The 25,000-nt window shown below is 37.2% G+C and overlaps 2 protein-coding genes across 6 annotated transcripts in view; both read left to right on the top strand.

Annotated features, from left to right (window-relative positions):
• Nucleotides 1-25,000, top strand: part of LOC123504010 (WD and tetratricopeptide repeats protein 1-like) — a 436,213-nt gene that overhangs the window by 150,581 nt on the left and 260,632 nt on the right. The gene's annotated exons all lie outside the window — the stretch shown is intronic.
• LOC123504012 lies at nt 2,656-7,955 on the top strand. 2 transcript variants are annotated; one of them, XR_006674678.1, is made up of 2 exons: nt 2,656-2,705; nt 7,596-7,955. XR_006674678.1 is itself a non-coding variant. In XM_045254213.1 (2 exons), exons 1-2 carry the CDS (start codon nt 2,817-2,819, stop codon nt 7,748-7,750), a joined length of 429 nt encoding a protein of 142 aa, XP_045110148.1. In that variant the 5' UTR covers nt 2,662-2,816; the 3' UTR covers nt 7,751-7,955. The 2 variants fall into 2 exon arrangements, 1 of the variants encoding a protein (XP_045110148.1); XM_045254213.1 differs by having other exon boundaries at nt 2,662-3,090.

Raw genomic sequence — 25,000 nt, 5'->3', positions numbered from 1 at the left:
CTGTTGATTTCTTGATGGAGTTGATCAAGGATGCAATTTTCTGAAGTGTTGTAGGAGAAGTGGACGCGTCTGATTCTCGTATAATAGGTGGGTTGTCCAGTAAGGGTTGCCAACTTGCCATACTCCATCATATACAGTATTCACATATTTGCCACCATAGCAGTAAAACACAAGGATTATCAGAATTTTAGTATGACTGACATTTTTCACAATTACAATTAAATTACAATTACTTTATGATGTAATTAATTATAATTACAATTACTTCATTATGTTCTACATCCAATTACAATTACAATTACAATTACATACTTTAATGTAATTAATTACTTTTCAATTAAATTACAATTACAATTACTCCAACCCTGGTGTCAGCACCGGCGACGACGGCAGAAGGAAGTTAACCGGCGACTGGGAAGTGCAGGGTGTGTCAAGTGTGTGTGTGTGTGTCTGAACTGTGTGCTGCGGGAACTTAGTGACTCTGTGAATTCAGTGACATTACAAACAATTTCCCGAGTTTAAAACACGTTTCCGTATGTTCTTGTGCGTGGCGTGTGGACAGCACTTGTAATCTTGTACATAATATACTAACTTTTATAAACTGAGTTTTTCCTTGTACACCTGGGTTGATAAGAAACACTAAAACTACCAGTGAAACCGCTCGGCTAGACAATAAATAAAACAATAAACTTAATAACTTTATGTTGGCCTACAGAATCTACAGTTGGCTCATACTAATCAAACAAAGTTAAACCTATGTTTCATACCTCCTCCTCCAACTTGTCTGAATCTCTACATTATTATTATTACAAACTCAACTCCTTAAACCTATTATAATTATTATTTCCATTATCCTCCTCCAACTTATTATTATTATTATTCTATTATTATTATTATTATCTTTTGCTTTTTATTATTATAATAATTATAATAATAATTATTATTACTATTATGATTATTATTATTATTATTATTATAATTATTATTATAATAATAATAATAATAATAATAATAATAATAATAATAATAATAATAATAATAATATTATTAATTAATTATAATATTAATTATTATAATAATAATATAATAATAATAATAATAATAATAATATAATAATAATTATAATTATTATTACATTAAGAACAGGAATAATAATTATAATATTATTATTTTGTCATAACCTGGCATGCCACAGCCTGGTGGGACATAGCGTGATGCAGCAGTGGCACAAGGATGTAAATAATTACGTCTACGGGAGAATTGTAAAGGGACCCTGCTGTGAACACGAGAGTGAGAGAGGCCAAACATAAACAAGAGAGAGGAAGCCAGGCATCAGATGGTACGCAGACCCAAACAAACACTCAAAACAAAATACTCTGGTTACGACGTTGGAGAGTAGTATAGTCAACACGTGTTTCCCACGTGTAGTTAAACAGGATTGGTGGTTTTAAATGGCCAATGAACAAGCAGTATTTCATGTTTAGACCAATGGTGAACGTGCTATGAGACTAGGGAAAAGTTGAGCCTATGAAACACCAGTAAGGCAATGTTGTGTATACTACGTTTAAGGTTGTTTCTACATTACCTTCGTATGTGTTCTCGTCCTTACATTGTCACACGTGGACCTCCACATGTCTGATCTCTGAATGGTAGATGGTAAAATGGGCGTGGAGAAAAGGTACGAAACCTTGAGTATTTAAAATAAGCAGAAACCAGCAAGAAGATATCTAGAATCTTGGCAGAAACGAGAGGAGAAAGCAGAAGGCAGTGGCCGAGAGGAGGAGAAGAAACATTTGAGTCATGGACAGACTCTTTCTTGTATTAGTGAGTAAAGCTCTATAGTTGTTAATGCAGTCTAAGACAATGTTTATGTCATTTAAGTGAAAGGAGGAAACAAATATAGGATGTGTATTTATTAGGATGTTATATTAAGATTTTATGTATGTGTAGTGCAATTCCACAGTTGATGCATTAAGATATATAATATTGAGGAGATAATTACATATGATATATTGTGGTGTATACATTATATGGGCATTTATAGAAGTCAAGCATTGAGTTGATATTGAGATGCATCAGCTGTGAAATTGGCACCTAATGTTTGTGGTTTTATTGTATGTGATTAACATTGATGAAGGATTTACGGAGATAAGGATTTATGGAGATGAGCTTAACATTTCTAAGGGCATTGATTGAATTTGTGTGACATTATGAGCAATCTTGAAAAGTGGTGTAATTAATCTTAGATGAATTAAAATTAGAAAATACAATACCGTATAATATATTACCTGCAGTAAGAATAAGTCTTCACTTAGAATAACACGATTGCAACTTGCAACGAACTTCCGAAACTGGTGGCAGCGGTGGGATATTATTGCAATTGCAATCGTTGCAGGCGTATAGTTGAGAGTGAAGACAATTAAAATTTCGATCAAGTGCATTGGATGTCACGGATGTAGCGGATGTTAACGAGTAAATATTGAGAATATTTTAATGTTGCTTAATTGTAGATGAAACATATAGTTCATAAATTACGTCAGCGCTCGGTATCGCTTAACGGTAAAGCGAATCAGCAGCCAGCCGTCACAACCTCTAGAATGGCGCAGTCACCCCCTACATCTCCGTTTTCCCCCTAACCCGGCTTGCATCAGTACTGGGAAATTGCGGAAGCGATCACTGACAATGCAAGGGATAATTTTTCCAAGGTAATTGGGTTACCATATTTTTGTGGAGGTGAAGAAAGAAGCCCGTCGGTACCAAATGTAAAATGTATCGCCAGCGCTCACGCATGGATAAAGGATTTAGAAAATAGAACAATGACAAACTGGACAGACGAAGGGAGGATAGAGTTGGCCAAGCAATATGCATTAGACAGTGCATATACTCATATGACACACTGTGCAACGCAACATAAAAATGATTGGGATGATGTGAGAAAAGCATTCCTTGATATTTATCCAGAGGATAGATCGCTTCCAAGCCTGATCAGTGAATTGTCATCAGTAACTCGACAGCCCAGAGAAACCATAACAGAGCTCTATATCAGAGTAGAAGGGATTGTGGCAAAATTAGAAAGCATGAAACCCACAGGTAAGGAAGTATATAATGATATATTTGTCTCCATCATTGTGAATGCCTTGCCTAAGGATTTTTCTTATATCCTTGCTGATGCAGATATGAAAAAGCCTTTATTAGTATACAAAAAGCTCTCAAATATGTAGCGTCACACCCCAGCCTTCAGCTACACGACGCTGCAGTACGCAAAGAAAATAGGGTTGTCCCAGTAAACGCAGTGACAGTGAATGCTGTTACTACAGATCACACGATGTATCGCCCTCAGAATGTCAGAAATATACATTGTCAGAGGTGTGGGCGAAATAACCACACCATTCAAAATTGTAGAACCATAGAATGCTTTAGATGTCACAAGTGGGGACATTTCGCGAGTCAGTGCACAGTGAAATTACCACCAATACCACCAAGGGCGAGGCCCACGGTAACTTGTTTCACCTGCGGGGTACAGGGGCATGCGAGTAAGGACTGCATGAACAACTCACGTAGGTACACCACATATCAAACACAAAAAAACGCCAATTTACCACCAACGCAACCACATGAATCGGTGGTAATCACAGCGGTGAATAGTGACACGGGAAATGTTTCTATTGAAGTTCAGATTGAAAATGAGAGTGTATTAGCCTTGATGGACACGGGGCAGGGGTATCTCTTGTATCGCGTGACGTTGTAGACAAACTTAAAAGAAACACATTACTCCAACAAATAAGGTAATTCGCAATGCGAGTGGAGATGAAATGTTGACTTCAGGAAAGACTAAGCTAACTTTGACAATTGGAGGTAAGATATACACACATGATTTTGTGATCAGTGAAGATAGAGCCTTGCCATCACAGATAATAATAGGTTTTGACTTTATGAAAAGATATAATGTGAATCTAAATACCAAACCTCTGAAATTATATATTGAAGGAAGGAGAATTGTTATTGTAGAAATACCCATGATGCATGCCATCATGATAACTGAGAGAAGTGAAAAGGAAGCAGTAACAAATGAATCAAAGGATAATCCCAGTTATAAATGCTCAGTAGCTCAGACATCAATATTACAAGGAGTACGAGTGAGTTATGTGACCTTAGAAACAAAGTTAGTGGATAGTGATATCGCTATATTCGAGCCAGTTAAAGGAGTTATAGGGTCTCAGTTTTTATGTCCAGGTTTAGTGAAATTAGAAAATGACATGGAGAAGAAGAAATCTAGGTTTGTGGTGAGGTATATAAATTTCTCGAGTGAACATGTGCCGTTAGAGCCAGGGAAAACATTAGGCTACTTACAGTCATGTCAGAGTGAGGTTCTGCCAAGCGGGAGTGATGAATATACAGTGAATGGTGTGACAGAAGAAAATGAAACAGATAAAATGAAGGCCTTTTCAGAAATCATTAATCACATGTATCCTGAGGGAACAAGGAAAAATCAAATATTGAAAGAATTAGTTGTTAAATACTCCTCTGTCTTTGCTAGTGATGACGACATTCCAAGTATATCACCCTTTTTCTATCACACCATTCAGTTACAGTCCAGACCTACGTCCAAGAAACCTTATCCCATCCCAGCTTGTTTTTATGATAAGGTAGCTGAACAAATTAAAGTAATGGAGAGCCAGGGTATTATTAGACCATCCAGATCAGCATTTATCTCCCCAGTTGTTCCCATAGTGAAAAAGGATGGAAAAATTAGATTGTGTGTAGATTTCAGGAATTTAAATCAGCATGTGCTGAATGATTCTTACCCCTTACCTAATGTGAATAACATTTTGCATAACTTAGGAAAAGGAAAGATGTTTTCATGCCTTGACTTGAAACAAGGTTACCATCAAATACAGTTAAATGAAGAAAGCAAGCCCTGGACTGCATTTGTAACACCTAATGGATTATATGAACATAATGTGCTACCTATGGGTTTAAAGGATTCTCCTGCGGCATTCTGTAGAATTATTAATCAGGTATTGGCTGGATTGACAGGATCTGATACTTTTGTTTATATTGATGATATCATAGTTCAAGGAACAGATCTAGAAAATCATGTAAAGAATTTGGAGAGGGTTCTTCTACGCTTGCAAGATGCTCAGTTGAAAGTAAACCTGAAAAAATGTAATTTCTTTAAGGATAGTGTAAATTATCTAGGACATATTATATCAGCCGAAGGGTTGAAAACACAGCCTAGCAAAATTGAAGTTATTAAGAACATGCCAGCCCCACAACAGTGAAAGAATTACAGTCCTTCATTGGAATGGCTAACTACTATAGGAAGTTTGTGAGAAACTATGCTGAGATAGCTGCTCCCTTAACTAAACTAACAGCAGGAATGGTGAATGGAAAGAAGAACAATAACCACATAATGTGGAATGAAGAAGCTGATAGGGCTTTTAAGACCTTGAAGCAAGAATTAACACAAAATGTTGTTTTGAAATTTCCAGACTTCTCAAAGCCATTCTTTTTAACGACGGATGCTTCGAGCTTTGCCATCGGGGGATTAATACAACAAAGGGATAGCATGAATAACCTAAGACCCTTATCATTTTTTAGCAGGAAACTGAACAAGGCTGAACTTAATTATAGTACTATTGAAAGAGAGGCTCTGGCAATTGTATATGGGCTTAAGGTAAACAGAGATTTGTGCCTGGGTTACCCTATTTATATTCTCACAGATCACAGACCATTAGTATGGTTGTTGACCACCTCAAATGCAAATAGCAGGATAGTTCGGTGGCAATTAGCTGTTGCAGAGTTTGATATTAAGGTGGAATATATTCCTGGAAAAGCTAACAAGGTAGCAGATCATTTATCCAGGTTGAGGGAAGTGGAAATAAATGAAGGAAATGAACATTTGTTAGCAATAACAGAAAACACAGAAGAAAATATGGTGGATTGGAATCTGAAGGAATTAATAAGGTCACAAGATAACCATGAATTTTATGGCTTATTGAAGAAGTTAATGAGAGAGAATTTAACTGAGCAAGAAATAAAAGGAAAATTAAGTAAGCACAATATTGATAAGAGGTATAAGAAGTTAAAGATATCAGAATTGTCTCTAGACAATAATATGCTTTACAGAGTAAGTCACAACACATATGGAGAAATGACGCGTCAGATATTAGTACCCGAACAGTTTGTGCACACTGCTGTACACCTCGGCCACTCTTTGCCAACCGCGGGGCATGGTGGGCCATCCGTTACCTTAAGTAGGTGTCAGAAATTTGCATATTGGCCAAAAATGAAGGAGGACATTGAAAGATATTGCAGGTCTTGTCTCATCTGTCGTAGGCTTAAGAGGTCGGGGGACGCCCCAGCACCACTGAGAAGATACCCGGATGTTGAGAGACCTTTCCAGCGCATACATATGGATATTGTTGGTCCCATGGGTAGATCGGATAATGGATATATGTATTGTCTTGTTGTGATAGATGTGCTTACTAGATATTTGATTACAAAACCACTGAAAACCAAGTCGGCCGCAGAAGTTGCTAGAATATTTTTTGATGAAGTGATTTGTAAACATGGTATACCTGAGATGTTAGTGACAGACCAAGGTAGGGAATTTGTCAATTCTATATTACAGGGATTAACTGAGTTACTGCATTTCCGACATAGCAAAACTACAGCTTACCATCCTCAAGCAAATGGGATAGTTGAAAGATCAAATGCAACCTTGATTAACATACTGCGCACTTTGGTGCAAGATAATATGAATATCTGGGATACAATGCTCCCAATAGCTACATTTGCATATAATAGTGCTTACCACACAAGTATAAAAGAAAGTCCTTTTACCTCATGTATCTCAGAGATCCAACCATCCCATTTGAAATGATGAAAGAGGAACAAGTTTGGTATAATGTTGATGATTTTAAGCAGGAGATGGCAACAAAAGCAAATAGGGTATATGCTAGGTGTCAGCAATATTTAGAAGAAGCTAAGGAATAAATGAAAAGGCTCAATGTAAGAAGGCAAGGATAAAGACTATTCAAGTTGGAGATAGAGTATATGTCCGCCGAGTACCCACTGCAGGAACCCCCGCAAAGTTGCAACCCGCATATACAGGTCCTTATAGAGTGACAGAAAAGGTGAGTGATGTAGTGGTCAAATTAAGAAACATTAGAAATGGTAAGATGACAACATTACACACTGACAGAATAAGAATTATCCATGAAGACAATGCTACCCTCAGATGAACCCGAATGTCAGACGAGCATATCCGGTACACGAGCCAGGTGAAACAAGGGAAACCAAGTTGACATTGCAGACACTAGATCCTTTTCCAGTGTTCTCAGGGATGTAGAGCACTGTGTAGATTCAGAATCGGATGACAATTCACTATCAGAAGCGAGTCATGGTGTTGATGAGGAAATTCATAATGTAACTGAGAATTTGCAAGAAGAATATCAAGGTGAAGCTACCACGTCAGTCCCATACAGTTTACGGTCGAGGACAAGTGTGCCGAATCTTCCGTTTGTAATGCATAAGCCCTTAGAATATGGTAAAAGAAAATAAATAAAATAAAATGAAATGTTCCTTTGCAGACTGTGGGGCTATGCATGGGATACGTTCAAGCCTGGGATGTACCCCAAAGCTCACCTCCTCAACAAGGGATGAGTTTCTCCCAAGACCATCAACTACTTGTAACTGGACAAGCTTATGTGGTGCCTTTTTTGTTGAAATTGGAGGATATCTATGAGCCAATTAAAAAAGCCAACAATATCACTCAGAATATAATATATAATTTAGATGAAATTGAGGGAGATGATTTTATCTTGTTTACCTCTTTGATTTCTCAGCATATCCTGGCTTTTCAAGAAAGATTTAAAAATTTGCATGCTTCAATGCAGGATTTCCTAATGCATATTGTGGCCAATGACATTCCTCAACCTAGAAGGAAAAAAAGGGGCAATAAATTTTATAGGATCTTTTGCAAACACATTATTTGGGACTGCTACACAAGATCAAGTTGATATTATTCATAAAAGATTACAATCGTTAGACTCCTTCACAGAAGAGGAAAGAAAACTCCTCAATGTTCATTCCCATGTTATCAATGTCACTCTCAATGAACTAACAAATGTTCATCAAACATTGGAAAAACTAGAAACTGCTACCCGTGTTACTAAGACCCTTATGACTAAGATGGAAAAACATATAGAAAATAATGAAAAATCCATTCTTTCACTGGAAATTTTACTGCATGTCCAGCTAGCCTTGACATCCATTGCAGCTGATCATATTAATTTTAAGATAGGATTACAAAGTATGATGGAAACCCATATTTCTCCTAATATTGTGACAAATGCATTTTACTACAACTTTTAGATGAGATATCAGTTAAACATGAGTTATTGTTTCCTCCTAAACCAGAATATTTAGGATTACACAGAGCTGCTATTCGTGTAATCCATAAGACTGCATTACATGACTTGAGCTTCTACTTACTCGTTCCTTTGCGAGGAATTCCAGCTGACACCTTTGATGTCTTCAGGATGACCTCCCCTTCCCTTTCCTATTTCTAAATCAGATGCTTTTTTTAATGCATCAACCTTCAAGGAAATATTTAGTGATTAACAAGGCAAGAAATCAATTTTTTTGACTGATGATTTTGATGATTGTAGGATGTCTGATGATATATTGATATGTCCTCCCAACCAACCTATATATTCCACTAACACTGATTGTTGTGAGGTTGCTATTTTTCTGCACAAGCCTTCTGTCTCTGATATATGTAACACGCTGATTGTGAAGTCTTTCAAGCCTATTTTTGTTGATCAGCCATCTGGGTGGAATTATGCCACAAGCAAACCACTAGATATTACTGTGAATTGTAAAAACTAATGGTACTGGCCTTCTGAAAGTGAGTCAGGGTTGTTCTATACATAGTGATACATTTTCTCTCCCTGCTTCCTCTCATTATATTGCTGAAGCTCCTATGGTTATTCAACCTTATCCCTTACTACTCCCATTGCCTTCTCATCCTGGGAACATTCTGTTATTGTGAATACCACTAATATCAGCATTCCCGACAGTTTTGGTCTTGAGCCCTGGTCTGTCCCAAAATATATTGCACATATGCAGCCGCTGGCGAAACAGTCCCCTCCTACGGCACTCGACTGGCACAACTGGAAGGACTGGCTCTGGATCCTGTTGCCTATTGGGGTCATCGCGGCCGGCCTGGTGGCCTACCGCATCTACCGACCCTGTGCACTCCTTGGCTTGGCACAGGCTGCGCCAGCCCAGGTGACTGTCAGCACACAACGCCAGCTCAAACAGGGACACCGCTTATCACGCATGCCCTCACCACTAGCAGTTAGCGCCGGGACGCGCTACTAAGGATGGGGGTATGTCATAACCTGGCATGCCACAGCCTGGTGGGACATAGCGGGATGCAGCAGTGGCACAAGGATGTAAATAATTACGTCTACGGGAGAATTGTAAAGGGACCCTGCTGCGAAACACTGTGAGGAAACCATTAACACGAGAGTGGGAGGCCAAACATTAACAAGAGAGAGGGAAGCCAGGCATCAGATTGTACGCAGACCCAAACAAACACCCAAAACAAAATACTCTGGTTACGATGTTGGAGAGTAGTATAGTCAACACGTGTTTCCCCACGTGTAGTTAAACAGGATTGGTGGTTTTAAATGGCCAATGAACAAGCAGTATTTCATGTTTAGACCAATGGTGAACGTGCTATGAGACTAGGGAAAAGTTGAGCCTATGAAACACCAGTAAGGCAATGTTGTGTATACTACGTTTAAGGTTGTTTCTACATTACCTTCGTATGTGTTCTCGTCCTTACATTGTCACACGTGGACCTCCACATGTCTGATCTCTGAATGGTAGATGGTAAAATGGGCGTGGAGAAAAGGTACGAAACCTTGAGTATTTAAAATAAGCAGAAACCAGCAAGAAGATCTCTAGAATCTTGGCAGAAACGAGAGGAGAAAGCAGAAGGCAGTGGCCGAGAGGAGGAGAAGAAACATTTGAGTCATGGACAGACTCTTTCTTGTATTAGTGAGTAAAGCTCTATAGTTGTTAATGCAGTCTAAGACAATGTTTATGTCATTTAAGTGAAAGGAGGAAACAAATATAGGATGTGTATTTATTAGGATGTTATATTAAGATTTTATGTATGTGTAGTGCAATTCCACAGTTGATGCATTAAGATATATCATATTGAGGAGATAATTACATATGATATATTGTGGTGTATACATTATATGGGCATTTATAGAAGTCAAGCATTGAGTTGATATTGAGATGCATCAGCTGTGAAATTGGCACCTAATGTTTGTGGTTTTATTGTATGTGATTAACATTGATGAAGGATTTACGGAGATAAGGATTTACGGAGATGAGCTTAACATTTCTAAGGGCATTGATTGAATTTGTGTGACATTATGAGCAATCTTGAAAAGTGGTGTAATTAATCTTAGATGAATTAAAATTAGAAAATACAATACCGTATAATATATTACCTGCAGTAAGAATAAGTCTTCACTTAGAATAGCACGATTGCAACCTGCAACGAACTAATATAATTATTATTATTATTATTATTATTATTATTATTATTATAATAATAATAATAATAATAATAATAATAATAATAATAATAATAATAATAATAATAATAATAATAATAATGATAATAATAATAATAATAATAATAATAATAATAATAGATAATAATAATAATACTAACAATAATAATAATAAAAATAATAATGATAATAATAATAATAATAATAATAATTATAAAAGTACTACTACTACTATTAATAATAACAATAAGACTAATAATAATAATTATGAAATATTATGCTATCGTTATTATTATTATTATTATTATTATTATTATTATTATTATTATTATTATTATTATTATTATTATTATTATTATTATTAATATTATTATTATAATCATTATTATTATTATTTACATTATTGTTACTAATACTATTATTGTTATCATTATCACTCTTATTAATATCAATACTATAAATGTTTTTATTATCATTTCTAATAATGATATTATAAAAGATAATAATGATATTATCAGTGATATTATCAGTATTACTGTTATTATTATAATGATTTCTCTAGAAATCCTTGCAACAATATTTTAAAGGCACAAGTGAATAAGTGACTCAAACAAATTACTGTGATATTGATCACAGTTAGTATCATTATTAGAGAGAGAGAGAGAGAGAGAGAGAGAGAGAGAGAGAGAGAGAGAGAGAGATTCACTGTTTGTTCTGTTTGACTTGCTGCAGTCTCTGACAAGACAGCCAGACGTTACCCTACGGAACGAGCTCAGAGCTCATTATTTCCGATCTTCGGATAGGCCTGAGACCAGGCACACCACACACCGGGACAACAAGGTCACAACTCCTCGATTTACATCCCGTACCTACTCACTGCTAGGTGAACAGGGGCTACACGTGAAAGGAGACACACCCAAATATCTCCACCCGGCCGGGGAATCGAACCCCGGTCCTCTGGCTTGTGAAGCCAGCGCTATAACCACTGAGAGAGAGAGTGAGTTTACAGTAGTTTTTCTTTCTGTTATGGAATAACTACTTTTTCTTATGTCATCGTCTATAGCGCCTGCAGGTATACCTGAAGTGTATGGAAAGCGCTGTCCAGCTTCCATCCATTAGCGGGGCAGGCAATTTTATTAATAGTGGTACCCATATTAGGGCTCATATCACCACCCAGGCGCATCTTTGGTGTAAGGTAATAATACCTCCACCTAGAACCTGTGTACCACGATGATATGTAAGTAAACTAAAACCACTCGAAGAAAGAAAAAGTTTTAGGATGGCACATGGTGGGATTCGAACCTACACATGAACGTCTGCTAGATCCCACACTCCCCACCATATTCACTACTCTCGACATATTCTGCTTTCGTTGATATTAGTGAATTTAATTGCCAATTCACGGGCTCTTTCGAGGCCGAGGAGTCTGCAAGCTCATGTGTTTGAATCGTGGCCACGGTTCAAGGATAAAAAGGGCATTTACTCGGGGTAAAGGTTCCCTAATGGATTGACTTTCATATAGATGGCACCCACAATACCTCCTATGGCCAGAAGAACCCCATAAAAAGCTCATATTGTATAAAAAAAATATCTCTACTAAGGTAGTGGCGGTGGCTTAGTAGAGAAGATTCCACTGGCAAGACCCGCACCCCTGCTGGCCGCCTCCCGCTACTACACTACTAGTACTCTTGGAATATTCTGCTTTCGCTAACACTTGTATATTTCATTGACAATACACATTATATAAAAAATGAATATTTGAAATGGCGCTATTCCCAGGACTGTCCAGGACCTCAAACCCACAAAACTGTACACAAAGGAGAACGTGACTTGGCCGCACCTTTGAAAATAAAACATTACCATGATTCACGGAGCAAATTACCCTAAACATTACAGATAACTAAATCTAAACAAACATTAAATTTGCAAAAAGAAAGTAATATAATAATACATTTATTATGAACAACAAAATATGTGAATATTCTTTAAACAATGAAAACAGTATTACAATAACTAAACAAAAAAAAACGACGACGACAGTATTCTCTGTTCTCTCCGTCAGATATCCACATCACAACGATACAACAGGAATGGTGGTGAACATGATGGCACTAGTAGTAGTAGTAGTAGTAGTAGTAGTAGTAGTAGTAGTAGTAGTAGTAGTAGTAGCAGCAGCAGTAGTAGTAGTAGTACTAGTAATATTATTATTATTATTATTAATATTATTATTGTCAGATGCGCACAGCATAAGTGAAATATGAAAAATATAAGAAACAAGAAATAAAGATATATGGAAGTATGCTAGTTCGCCAGTATGGGGTGTGTAACAGTATCCAGCCATAAAAGAGATTAGGAAGGGCAGGAGGGTCAAAAGGTCATGTAAACATCCGGTGGTAGTGTTGCCGTCTTGGATGTTGTTCGTACCACACGTGGAGTTCATTTGAGCTTGTACTTGATTGGTGAATGGTACATTCTGAGGGGCGTGTTGTGTGGGTCAAGACACGCCCCCATAAGTTCCTGAAGGGAAATTGTAGAGTTTTGGGGCAGAGAGGAGAGAGAGAGGAGAGAGAGAGGAGAGAGGAAGCAGAGAGGACAACCGCGGCTCTAAGCGGGCCACCCTCGGCTGCATAGCTGAGGGCGGCGTTTTGTACTTCATATATAACCAGTAAGTGGAACTATAAGTTGTAATGCAGTCTTTTGAGGTAAATTAGAATGGAGGAAGAAGCATGATAGGAGGTTTAGGTATTATGTGGTATTAGTTTATTATGGTTTATGTGGTTGTACTTTGGTTCATAATGACGTCGTTATATACTTGCGTTTTCATCTATGAGTAAGGGAATTTGTATACGGCTACCTACGTATGTGCATGTGTGTTGCTCTGACGAATAAGTTACATAACATATTTACTAGTGTGTAATTGTGTACGAAGTTAACGTGATTCCATATATGGGTACCAAGAGAAAGAGATTACTTGAGGGAAGTCACTTGTGTGGAGATATCAATATTTGTCATTATATTTCGGTGGTGTTACGTTGTCATTTTGTTGAACGGAGTCTGGTAATTATATGTGTATGGTAATATATTTGGTGGCACGTCATGTGGTTGCTTGCATTCATGTACCAAGTAAAGGTCATCCTTATATACGGGTAGCTGGGAAAAAGGGGTAATATTGTACGTACTACGTATGAGATTTACGGAGAAATAAAGCACCGGGTTCAGATGTTGTAATACGTTATGAAGATATTGTGGATGATGTTTGAAGTGAAATCCGTTTGATGCGAGAATATCTACGAGATTAATGCAGTTCTTAAGGATGTTTGCAAGAGAAATTGTAATAATTGCAGTGGAGAAGGCAACAGAAAGAGTTGTGATTGTTACTTGTCGGCGCCGTATCGAACACCTTATGTATAGATATTAGTTTTGTTAATTAAAGATAGAAAAACCTTTGACTATTTATAGCCAGTAGCTAGACAATTTGTGCAACGTCGTGCAACAGCTCGGATCACGACATGGTGGCAGCGGTGGGATCTAAATGTTGCACAAATTGTTGCATTGCAAAAAAAATATATATTGCCAAATGTTGCAAAGTGTAATCTTGGAATTGGCGCAAGGGACAGTCATATTGATGGAAGATTAAAGTAAATTGGTTGAAAGTGCACGAAGTAGCTGTTGTCAACATGAGAAGTGGCATGGTTATTATAATATGAATGCATATCATTATCACTATTTTGTCTGAAGCTGAGTAGCCCGTGACGATCATAAGGTTTGTGTAAAATCCGTAGATTTTATTTAGTAATTAATTTCGATATTCATTAAAGATCATGTTGCGTGTAAGAGGTTATTCTTTCAAGTGGATGCTTTAAGGTTATATTTTGATTGGACGATATCTGAGTAATATGTTGTACGGTTACCTGTCGCTTGTTTCACCTAAGCCTTTACAAATCAAGGGGTAAACGAGGAGTCTTATTAGCGGGAGAGAAATGCGACAAAATATGAGATATAAAGAGTTTTTAATAAATTATTTAAGGTTCGTCTACATTATAATATGTGTATCATAAAGTAGTCAATGGAGTAACGATAACTGAGTGTCAAGGGCATAAATATTACGGATATGCGGCAAAATTCACAAAGGTAGACGAATTTGTTGTCGTTATGTGAAGGGAAACTTATCATATATAAGAGACGTGACATATAAGGGTAATTTTTTTCACACGAGTGTCGACTGTCAGAGGAAAATACCAAGGGGTGTAAGCATATATTGTGGTTTATAGCAGGAAAATATGAAGTACTGAGTAAGACTATTTTAATTGCCCCATAGCGATAGAGACGAATAAAAAATGTGTAAATTGTATCATGTTTGGGAGTTCGTCGGATTATAGATGAAAGAATATTGAAGGTTCTGATGAAAGATATGGAACAAAAAGTGAGTGTCAAGTAAAAGAAGTGATATTGTGTGTAGTTGATGCAAGGGAATTTTTCTGTGAGAATAGTGTATGGGGAAGAAGATATAGTATGAGGGAATAATAGAGACACAGTAGAAATATGATTGAGATATACATCACTGCGGTTAAGGTTTGAGGCAAATATCAATATCAAAAGTATAGAAAATAAAGAAGTAATATGACTGACAGATGAGGTAAGTATTAAAATGGGATATCTATGTAAAAAGTTAATAGAGGAAATAACTGGAGAGTGTTAATATTGAAATATTGAAGAGAATCAAGAGCAGAGAAAGACATTTTGTTGTTACATATTGATCATACGTGTATTGTGAGTCTCTTGGGTTAATGAAAGGTAGATGAAAATATTTAAGGAGAAAAGGAAACGGTGAGTTGCGGGTCAATTTTATGAAATGATGGCAGGATATAAAGATGAATTAATATATACATATAATATGTCGAGTTGAGGATGCTACCACGTGCTGGGTAGTAGTTGAGTTGAGTAGGTAACACTGTTGTAACAGTGCTAGTTCATGCAATTGAAGGTTGCTGGCTAGATCCTAGTTCACCTTACAGTTTCGTTTCTCACCACCTTAAGGTTACTTGCCTCCCCTCATGTCTTTTCTCTCTCAGTGGGTTAATTGAATATAAAGTAGTGGAGTTTTTAAGTGATAAGGTGAGAAAAGAAGCAAAATATATATTAAATGTTCAAGTACATGTGTAAAGCAAGGCCAACCTTCAATTGTTCACTTAAGAAGACGATTGTTGTTGTAAGGTCATGTTGGATAACATCATATTAGTGTCCGAAGTTATAAGTACAAGAATTTATATGTGAATTGTAGTATATGTAGCTACTTGTTTAAGGCGTTAGTCAGTTCATAAAGCCGATATGAATAACATCAGTAAAAGCAAGAATAAGAAGTAAATTAATGTCATTATGATACTATTGTGGCTGTTATAGAGACGATATGTATAACATCAGTAAATGCAAGTATAAGACGTAATTTACAGTGTTCTGATGTGGTTATAAGAATTGAGAACAACTAGGTTGAAATATAAAAAGAGTGCTTTCGAGATGTTATACATATTAGCAAATATGCAAATATAAGTATCTACGGAAGGGCAGTAAGTTGGGCGAATGTTATTGACATTGATATGATAATGTCATTGAGTCAGTAATATCGTTGAATGTGAGGTTTGATATTCGGCAACATGAGGTATATTTATGACATGAAGAATATAATAAGGGGTTGCAATATTGTGTGAGAGGAATGTTTAGGAAGGAAAATATTGGGAGGAATTAGATACATATCTATATTGCGTGAGGGAATAGGTGTGAGGAGAATATATATCTAGGAAGAAAGGGATGAAGATGGATATTTGGATTAGAAAATATATATTGATATTTGTTAAGAGGTAATTAATAATGAGTTGAGGAACATACATATCATGGAAAACAATGTGAGGATTGAGTCAAGGAGAATATATATCTAGGAAGAAAACGAAGTGGGGATAGATATATAGGTTAGAAAAAGAAAACTTAATATTTGTTATAAGGTAATTCATATTGAGTGAGGAAAATATATACCAAGGTAAATAATATGAGGACTGAGTCAGAATTCATATGTCAGGAAGGAAAACATATAATATTGCATTGATAATTGTTAACAAGACCATCATAGATCAGCTTGACATATGAAAAGGAATTAAAATTCATGAGGTTAAGATCTTATATAGATAGACGTAAAAATCGATATTGCAGAGCCATAAGGATGTCATTCCCGGAACTACACTAATAATGTTAACATCAGAGTAAATATGATATATATGTGTAGTAAGGAAACAAGTGTAAGTATGAAGGTTGATATAGAGTGAGGTAAAAACGGAGTAAGCACATGATATTAAGACATTAAAGTTGCGAATTATAATGTGAAGAAAGACGCGTCAAACATATCATTCCTTGTGTGTACATTGACTCTTGTGCCTAGCAACACTTGAACACTTCGTGCCAACCTAGGGGCATAAGGCGTGTACAAGTGGTTGTGATCAACTAGGTGACAAGTTGTTTCTCTCTGGCCGGAAGTAAATATTAATATACATTATGTGAATGCCGGTCTGGGGATTGCCGATTCAGAAGAGTGGGGGACGCCCTGAAAGCTTCGTTTCGACAGTACCCGGCATGGTAGTGTTGAGTGATACACAAGGATATTAGTGGGCTCACTAGTGAATATGTTGAGTAAAGATATCTATCCATGGATTGATTTTAACATGTGCGTACTCGAGTCAAAATGAATATATCAAGAGTAGTCTGACTTATGAATATAGATGAGAGGATGTGAGGTAAATATGAGATATGAAGGCAAATAGTAAATACCAAAATAAATATATGAATATATGGTCATGGGATGTGGATTCTGGAAAGGTTACGATGAGGTAAATATGAGATAGTGAGACGAGGATATTCATTATATTAGAAAAGTTGCTGTGAGGATATTGAGTGTATTAGAAAAGTTTGCTGTGAGGATATTGAGTATATTAGGAAAGTTTGCTATGAGGATGTTGAGTATATTAGAAAAGATTGCTATGAGGATATTGAGTATATTAGAAGAGTTTGCGGTGAAGATATTGAGTGTATTAGAAAAGTTTGCTGTGAGGATATTGAGTATATTAGGAAAGTTTGCTGTGAGGATATTGAGTGTATTAGAAAAGTTTGGTATGAGGATATTGAGTATATTAGAAAAAGTTGCGGTGAGGATATTGATTATATTAGAAGAGTTTGTGGTGAAGATCTTGATTATATTAGAAAAGTTTGCGGTGAGGATATTGAGTATATTAGAAGAGTTTGCGGTGAAGATATTGAGTATATTAGAAAAGTGTGCGGTGAAGATATTGAGTATATTAGAAAAGTGTGCGGTGAAGATATTGAGTATATTAGAAAAGGTTGCGGTGAGGATATAGGAAAAGATGCATATGCATATATACGTCTGTGTAGGTCATGACTGTATTGGGCAAATATTATTATTGAGATAGCAACTTGATAAAATAAGATGAAGATATAGTGAACATATGCAAAGGTAAAGTGGTTATACATGTTCCGAAGGCAGAAAACTGGCGACAGTGATATTGATATTAGATTAATATGCAGGCATTTGAAGGTTTCTTGTTGATGAGGACGAAGATATATGACTAACATGGAAGTTAAGGTGTCTCTATATAATTTGGAGGGATATATGGCGATCTGGAAGATTTTATAGAGATTAGGATAAATGTATAGTAATGAGTGTTAATGAATGCCTTTATCTGTGATTTTGACGATATATGTGAAATAAGGGGTATATCTATGGGATTGAAAATAGATACAATGTGAGATGTCGTACTTAACACAACACAGGACATTTGGTTACAAGTCTGAGTTGAGCTATCGTGATATCGTAGGAAATCATCAGTGGTTTCAGTAGCTTTCACTTGATTATATAACATTTTAAGGGAAGATTTAAAGTTAATGCAAGGATTGTAAAGGTAATCAGTTAACGACGATAATGAGGAAAGAAGGGCTATTGATGAGGTATCAAGCGAAAAATATATTGAAGGACATCACTCCCCATCTTATCGTTAGCTATATGGTAAGGCTTGAAGGTGAAACAAGACGAAAATATATTAAAGAAATACGATATGGATGTTGACTATCAAGAGATTAATATGGACATTATATAATATGATGTAGTAGGAAAACACTGATATGAAAGGAGTACAAGTTGAAACTAAATAATGAAGTAAATATTAATGTTTAACCTGTGGAATACATAACGTGTTTCTTGTCTGTGTGCTGGTGATGATACAGAACGGTAATGGTTGAGTGTTTTAACAGCAAGCTAATATATTTTTTGTATTTTGATTTTCGAGTATAGTGCGTATATTACATACAAAGATAGATATCGTGACTTAAGGTGAGAAATAACAGCGTATTCCTTACACGGCAACTCAGAATCAGATTTATTTCTTGGTGTGGTAACATTTTCACAAGTGATGGATTTTCCAGTGTTTCAAGTGCTTATATCAACATATTACGTGGATCTGAGAGCAGCTATTTCTTATTGCAAGATTAATGCAATCTATATATCAGTACTTGAATCCATTGCGTCAGTTCATTTTCGACATCGTGATATTGTGCATACTTACGGGATGTAATAAATTTTCTTGTGTTTTCTGTTATTTTGTATGAGACGTCACCCTTATCTGAGATAATGAGATAGTAATTCCTCCATATTTATGTATACACTTAGAAGTTTCACCATGTAATATGCTTTTCATAGTGATGTATTATGACTGCATTGCATACTTGAGTTCCAACTTACTTCTATTGAGAAATTCTGACGACACCTGAACGATGTCTACAGATGCTCTCCTTGATTGTTTCTGTATCTTGTAAGATGTTGATATATATCCTCTGAATAATATTGATATAATTTGGGATAATGAGCTGATTTCTTTTACAATCTATGATATGATATACACTCCTCCTAGTTATGGACATATATATGCATAATACTATGATAAATGTTGTCATAATTCCTCTGCATAACATAGGTATGATTTGAGATTGTGAGTTGATTTTATATGATTAATGCTGTATTTATACTACCTAATGATATATTTTCTTCCTAGTTATAGACATATATTCATATCAAAGTAACGAGTATCGACTGCATTGCCATATCTTTTCCATTACCTTACTTTGTGTGTTGACATATCTTTTCCACTACTGGTCAATATCATGCTCTCCTGACCATATATATATAGTTAATTATTCTCTCTGCAAAGCCCTTTTGTGAATATTGAGGTGCAGACGCATTTTTCTAATATATGCCTTCTTAGCAGAAAGTATTGGACCCATTGCCCTACATTCCTACGTATATAACATAGCTGGCTGGAGACTTGGATGCTGGCTAGAGGACAGGGGTCTGGCGGGTGCTAACATGCTTCATGGGTGTGGGAAAGTACCGCTATCAGGTGCGCGGTCGCCCAAGCCCTCATCCTTCCTACGGGAGGCATGCACACCCTGCCCACCCACCCACCCTTCCCTACATTGAATGCGCGGGACGCACATTCTGAGGGGGGATGTTTGTCAGATGCGCACAGCATAAGTGAAATATGAAAAATATAAGAAACAAGAAATAAAGATATATGGAAGTATGCTAGTTCGCCAGTATGGGGTGTGTAACAGTATCCAGCCATAAAAGAGATTAGGAAGGGCAGGAGGGTCAAAAGGTCATGTAAACATCCGGTGGTAGTGTTGTCGTCTTGGATGTTGTTCGTACCACACGTGGAGTTCATTTGAGCTTGTACTTGATTGGTGAATGGTACATTCTGAGGGGCGTGTTGTGTGGGTCAAGACACGCCCCATAAGTTCCTGAAGGGAAATTGTAGAGTTTTGGGGCAGAGAGAGAGAGGAGAGAGAGAGGAGAGAGGAAGCAGAGAGGACAACCGCGGCTCTAAGCGGGCCACCCTCGGCTGCATAGCTGAGGGCGGCGTTTTGTACTTCATATATAACCAGTAAGTGGAACTATAAGTTGTAATGCAGTCTTTGAGGTAAATTAGAATGGAGGAAGAAGCATGATAGGAGGTTTAGGTATTATGTGGTATTAGTTTATTATGGTTTATGTGGTTGTACTTTGGTTCATAATGACGTCGTTATATACTTGCGTTTTCATCTATGAGTAAGGGAATTTGTATACGGCTACCTACGTATGTGCATGTGTGTTGCTCTGACGAATAAGTTACATAACATATTTACTAGTGTGTAATTGTGTACGAAGTTAACGTGATTCCATATATGGGTACCAAGAGAAAGAGATTACTTGAGGAAGTCACTTGTGTGGAGATATCAATATTTGTCATTATATTTCGGTGGTGTTACGTTGTCATTTTGTTGAACGGAGTCTGGTAATTATATGTGTATGGTAATATATTTGGTGGTACGTCATGTGGTTGCTTGCATTCATGTACCAAGTAAAGGTCATCCTTATATACGGGTAGCTGGGAAAAAGGGGTAATATTGTACGTACTACGTATGAGATTTACGGAGAAATAAAGCACCGGGTTCAGATGTTGTAATACGTTATGAAGATATTGTGGATGATGTTTGAAGTGAAATCCGTTTGATGCGAGAATATCTACGAGATTAATGCAGTTCTTAAGGATGTTTGCAAGAGAAATTGTAATAATTGCAGTGGAGAAGGCAACAGAAAGAGTTGTGATTGTTACTTGTCGGCGCCGTATCGAACACCTTATGTATAGATATTAGTTTTGTTAATTAAAGATAGAAAAAACCTTTGACTATTTATAGCCAGTAGCTAGACAATTTGTGCAACGTCGTGCAACAGCTCGGATCACGACATTATTATTATTATTATTATTATTATTATTATTAGTAGTAGTAGTAGTAGTAGTAGTAGTAGTAGTAGTAGTAGTAGTAGTAGTAGTAGTAGTAGTAGTAGTAGTAGTAGTAGTAATAGTAGTAGTAGTAGTAACAGTATTAGTAGTGTTATTGTTTTGTTGTTTTGCATTGCAGTAGCAGTAGTGGCAGTAGTGGTAGTGGTGGTAGTGGTGGTGGTAGTAGTGGTGGCAGCAGCAGCAGTAGTAGCAGTAGCAGTAGTAGTAGTAGTAGTAGTAGTAGTAGCATCAGTAGTAGTATTAGTACTAGCAGTAATAGTAGTAGTAGTAGTAGTAGTTGCTGTTGTTGTTGCTGTTGTTGTTGCTGTTGTTTTTGTAGTAGTAGTAGTAGTAGTAGTAGTAGTAGTTGTTGTTGTTGTTGTTATTGTTTTCGTATTAGTATTACTATTAGTATCAGTATTAGTGTTAGTAGTAGTAGTAGCAGGAAGAGCAATAGAAAATACAGCATTAGTAATAGTAGTAGTAGTAGTAGTAGTAGTAGTAGTAGTAGTAACAGCTGTAGTAGTAGTAGTAGTAACCCTCTTAAATAATATATTTATTTAGGTACATAAGATAAATCCATAGCTGTTGTAGTGTGGTTGGCTAACGACCGCATTATTACTGAATTATATGGAGAGATTACAAGAGTAATATGTAAATAGAGAGAGAGAGAGAGAGAGAGAGAGAGAGAGAGAGAGAGATAGATATAGTTACGTTACCAAGAAGAAGAGAGGGTTCCGGGGGCGGCCTCACACCCAAGGAATGCCCGCCTTTGTCGAGTTTTCTAATCTCACCTACTACTACTGCTACTATTACTAGTACTACTAATATTACTATTTGCACTCCATGACTGAGACTCACTTAACAGTCCACAGTTTCATGTAATTATCGCTGTGCGAATAAACATTCTCATTGGAATCAGCAACAATACTTCTTATTGAACTTGTGATGTGATGTATTCAAATATATATTGTCTTCTTTATCTTAGTCGGAGTTCGAGTTCCCGTGGTCTAGTGGATAGGGTGACGGTCTTTGGGACCCGGGGTGTGCGACACCAGCGTTCAAATCACACACACATATGAGAATATTGATGTGGTAAGAAATAATAATTATTGGAATCTAATCATTTAATATATTCTAGCGTAAACATTAGATGGGGAAATAGACCAAATAAAAAAAAAAAAAAAAAAAGGGCCCTCGTGGCTCAGTGGGTAGAGTGATGGATTTGAGGGGCGCATAGGTTCAAACACCCTCTCGGAACTCACAAAAAATTCAAGGAGCATCCACTCCATCACTAAGTGTGCCTGACAAACACAGGCACGTGATGGAGCTGCCCACGGGGAGGAGGGGAGGTGAGTGCCCAGCGCCTTCCTTCTTCCCCAGGGGAGCAAGGCAGGCGTGTTTGCGCCTCCTTACTCCCCCGGGAGAGATAGGGAGGTGAGTGCACAGCGCCTCCCTTTTCTCCCCACCCTTCTGTCTGACCCTGGCAACCGACCCTGGCACCTCTGAAGGACCACCCTTCTGACTGACCCTGGCAACCGACCCTGGCACCTCTTAAGGACCACCCTTCTCACTGACCTTGGCAACCGACCCTGGCACCTCTTAAGGACCACCCTTCTCACTGACCCTGGCAACCGACCCTGGCACCTCTGAAGGACCACCCTTCTCACTGACTGTGTGTGTGTGTGTGTGTGTGTGTGTGTGTGTGTGAGAGAGAGAGAGAGAGAGAGAGAGAGAGAGAGAGAGAGAGAGAGAGAGAGAGAGAGAGAGAGAGAGAGAGAGAGAGAGCATGGGATGTGTGTGTGCAGCACATCTTTACACCCTCTGACTGTGAGAGAAAGAGAGAGAGAAAGAGAGAGAATGGGATGTGTGTGTGCTGCACATTCCTACCCTCCCTGAAAGTGAGAGAAAGAGAGAGCAATGGACCACCCACCTGACTGACACTGGCATTTGTTGAGGCCATCCACCTGACTGGTTGACTGGGCAGCCCCCCCTCCCCAGTCAAAGTCAGTCTAGGGGGTGAGGTAGCAAATGCATTCCAGAAGAAAGATGCTAGACATAAATTAGATAGGATAAACAGAGATAGTGAAAAGATTAGGAAAGATTTCCAGGTGCAAATAGGAGAGAATAAGATTAGGATTCCAAATAAGGAGACAGCATCTAGGAAGGTAGCAGGACTTAAATGTTTTTATGTAAATGCCAGGAGTCTTAGGAACAAGAAGGACGAGTTATCTAGTTATATAGTTGAGGAGGCCTAGATGTTGTATGTGTCACAGAGGCATGGGTAAATGAGGAAAAGTTTAGGAAAATAGGAAAGAATATGAAGTAGATGGATACATTATGTATTTACACCAGAGAATTGGTAGGATAGGCGGAGGAGTAGTTATTTATGTAAAAAAATCCTTCATTTCCAGTCAGGTTAATGGTATTAAGGTAGATAACAGAGTAGAGTCCTTATGGCTGGATGTTAGAGTAAACAAAAGTAAGGTTATTAGAGTAGGAGCTTTTTATAGGCCACCTAACCAGTCAGCAGATGTAGACAACCTTATGGTAGATGAGATAAATAGGGGTGTACTAGTCAGACAATTATCTTAGGGATTTTAATCTTAAGTCAGTAAACTGGGAGAGGATGGTAGGAGATGCTAGTGAAAATAAGTTTATGGAAAGTTTTCAGGATAACTATTTAGTGCAAATGGTAGATAAACCTACTAGGGGGAGGAAGGTTTTAGACATAGTACTAACAAATATTGAGCATTGTTTAAAGGAAGTTGAGGTAGGAGACTTTAGCAAACAGTGACCATCATATAATTAGATTTATCATTAATTCCAGTAGGGATAATATAGTGAATAAGACTAGAGTCCCAAACTATCAGAAAGGCAATTATGGTAGGTTACGTCAGTTATTAGGAGAGGTAAACTGGGAAGATAGTTTTGGAAATAAAACTGCACAGGAGATGTGGGATATTTTTAAGGTTGTAGTAAAGGGTATAGTGATGCAGTGTATCCCTTACAAAGATATAAGGCAGAGAAACAGGAAGCCATTATGGTGGACTCATGAGATAGGTAGCCAGATCAGAGAGAAGAAGAGGGCATACAGAGAGTTGCAGAAAAGTGGGAAGATGTAGATTTGATTAGGTACAGACAGGTCAGGGATGATTTGAGTAAGGTTATAAAAAAGTAAAAGGCAGGCAGAGATAAAACTAGCTAGAGCTGGGAGTAAAGATCCCAAAAATTATATAGTTATTACAAGGTCAGTGATAAAAGAAATAAGGATAGGATTGGACCACTCAGAAAAGATGGTGTAGTAGTGGATCAAAATGAAGACATAGTAGAATTATTGAATGAACAATTTTCTTCAGTATTTACTAGGAAAGAATAGGAAATCCTGTTACAAACAGTGCGACGAGTAGTTTAAGAGCTTTAGAAAATATTGATATAAAACCGGGAATTATTAGGAAATTTATTCTTGAACTAGACGATAGGAAAGCCAGTGGTCCTGATGAGCTACATGCCAGAGTACTTAGG

The sequence above is a fragment of the Portunus trituberculatus genome, chromosome 15, assembly GCF_017591435.1.
Source record: "Portunus trituberculatus isolate SZX2019 chromosome 15, ASM1759143v1, whole genome shotgun sequence".
In the NCBI taxonomy this organism is placed as follows: domain Eukaryota; kingdom Metazoa; phylum Arthropoda; class Malacostraca; order Decapoda; family Portunidae; genus Portunus; species Portunus trituberculatus.
This window is presented reverse-complemented; position numbering and strand designations above follow the sequence as displayed.

Excerpts from the sequence above, each read along its gene's own strand:
- LOC123504012 (XM_045254213.1), top strand. The coding sequence starts at position 2,817 with ATGACAAACTGGACAGACGAAGGGAGGATAGAGTTGGCCAAGCAATAT. Across the intron at positions 3,091-7,595 it reads AGAAAGCATGAAACCCACAG|ACTGTGGGGCTATGCATGGG; the intron begins GTAAGGAAGTAT and ends GTTCCTTTGCAG.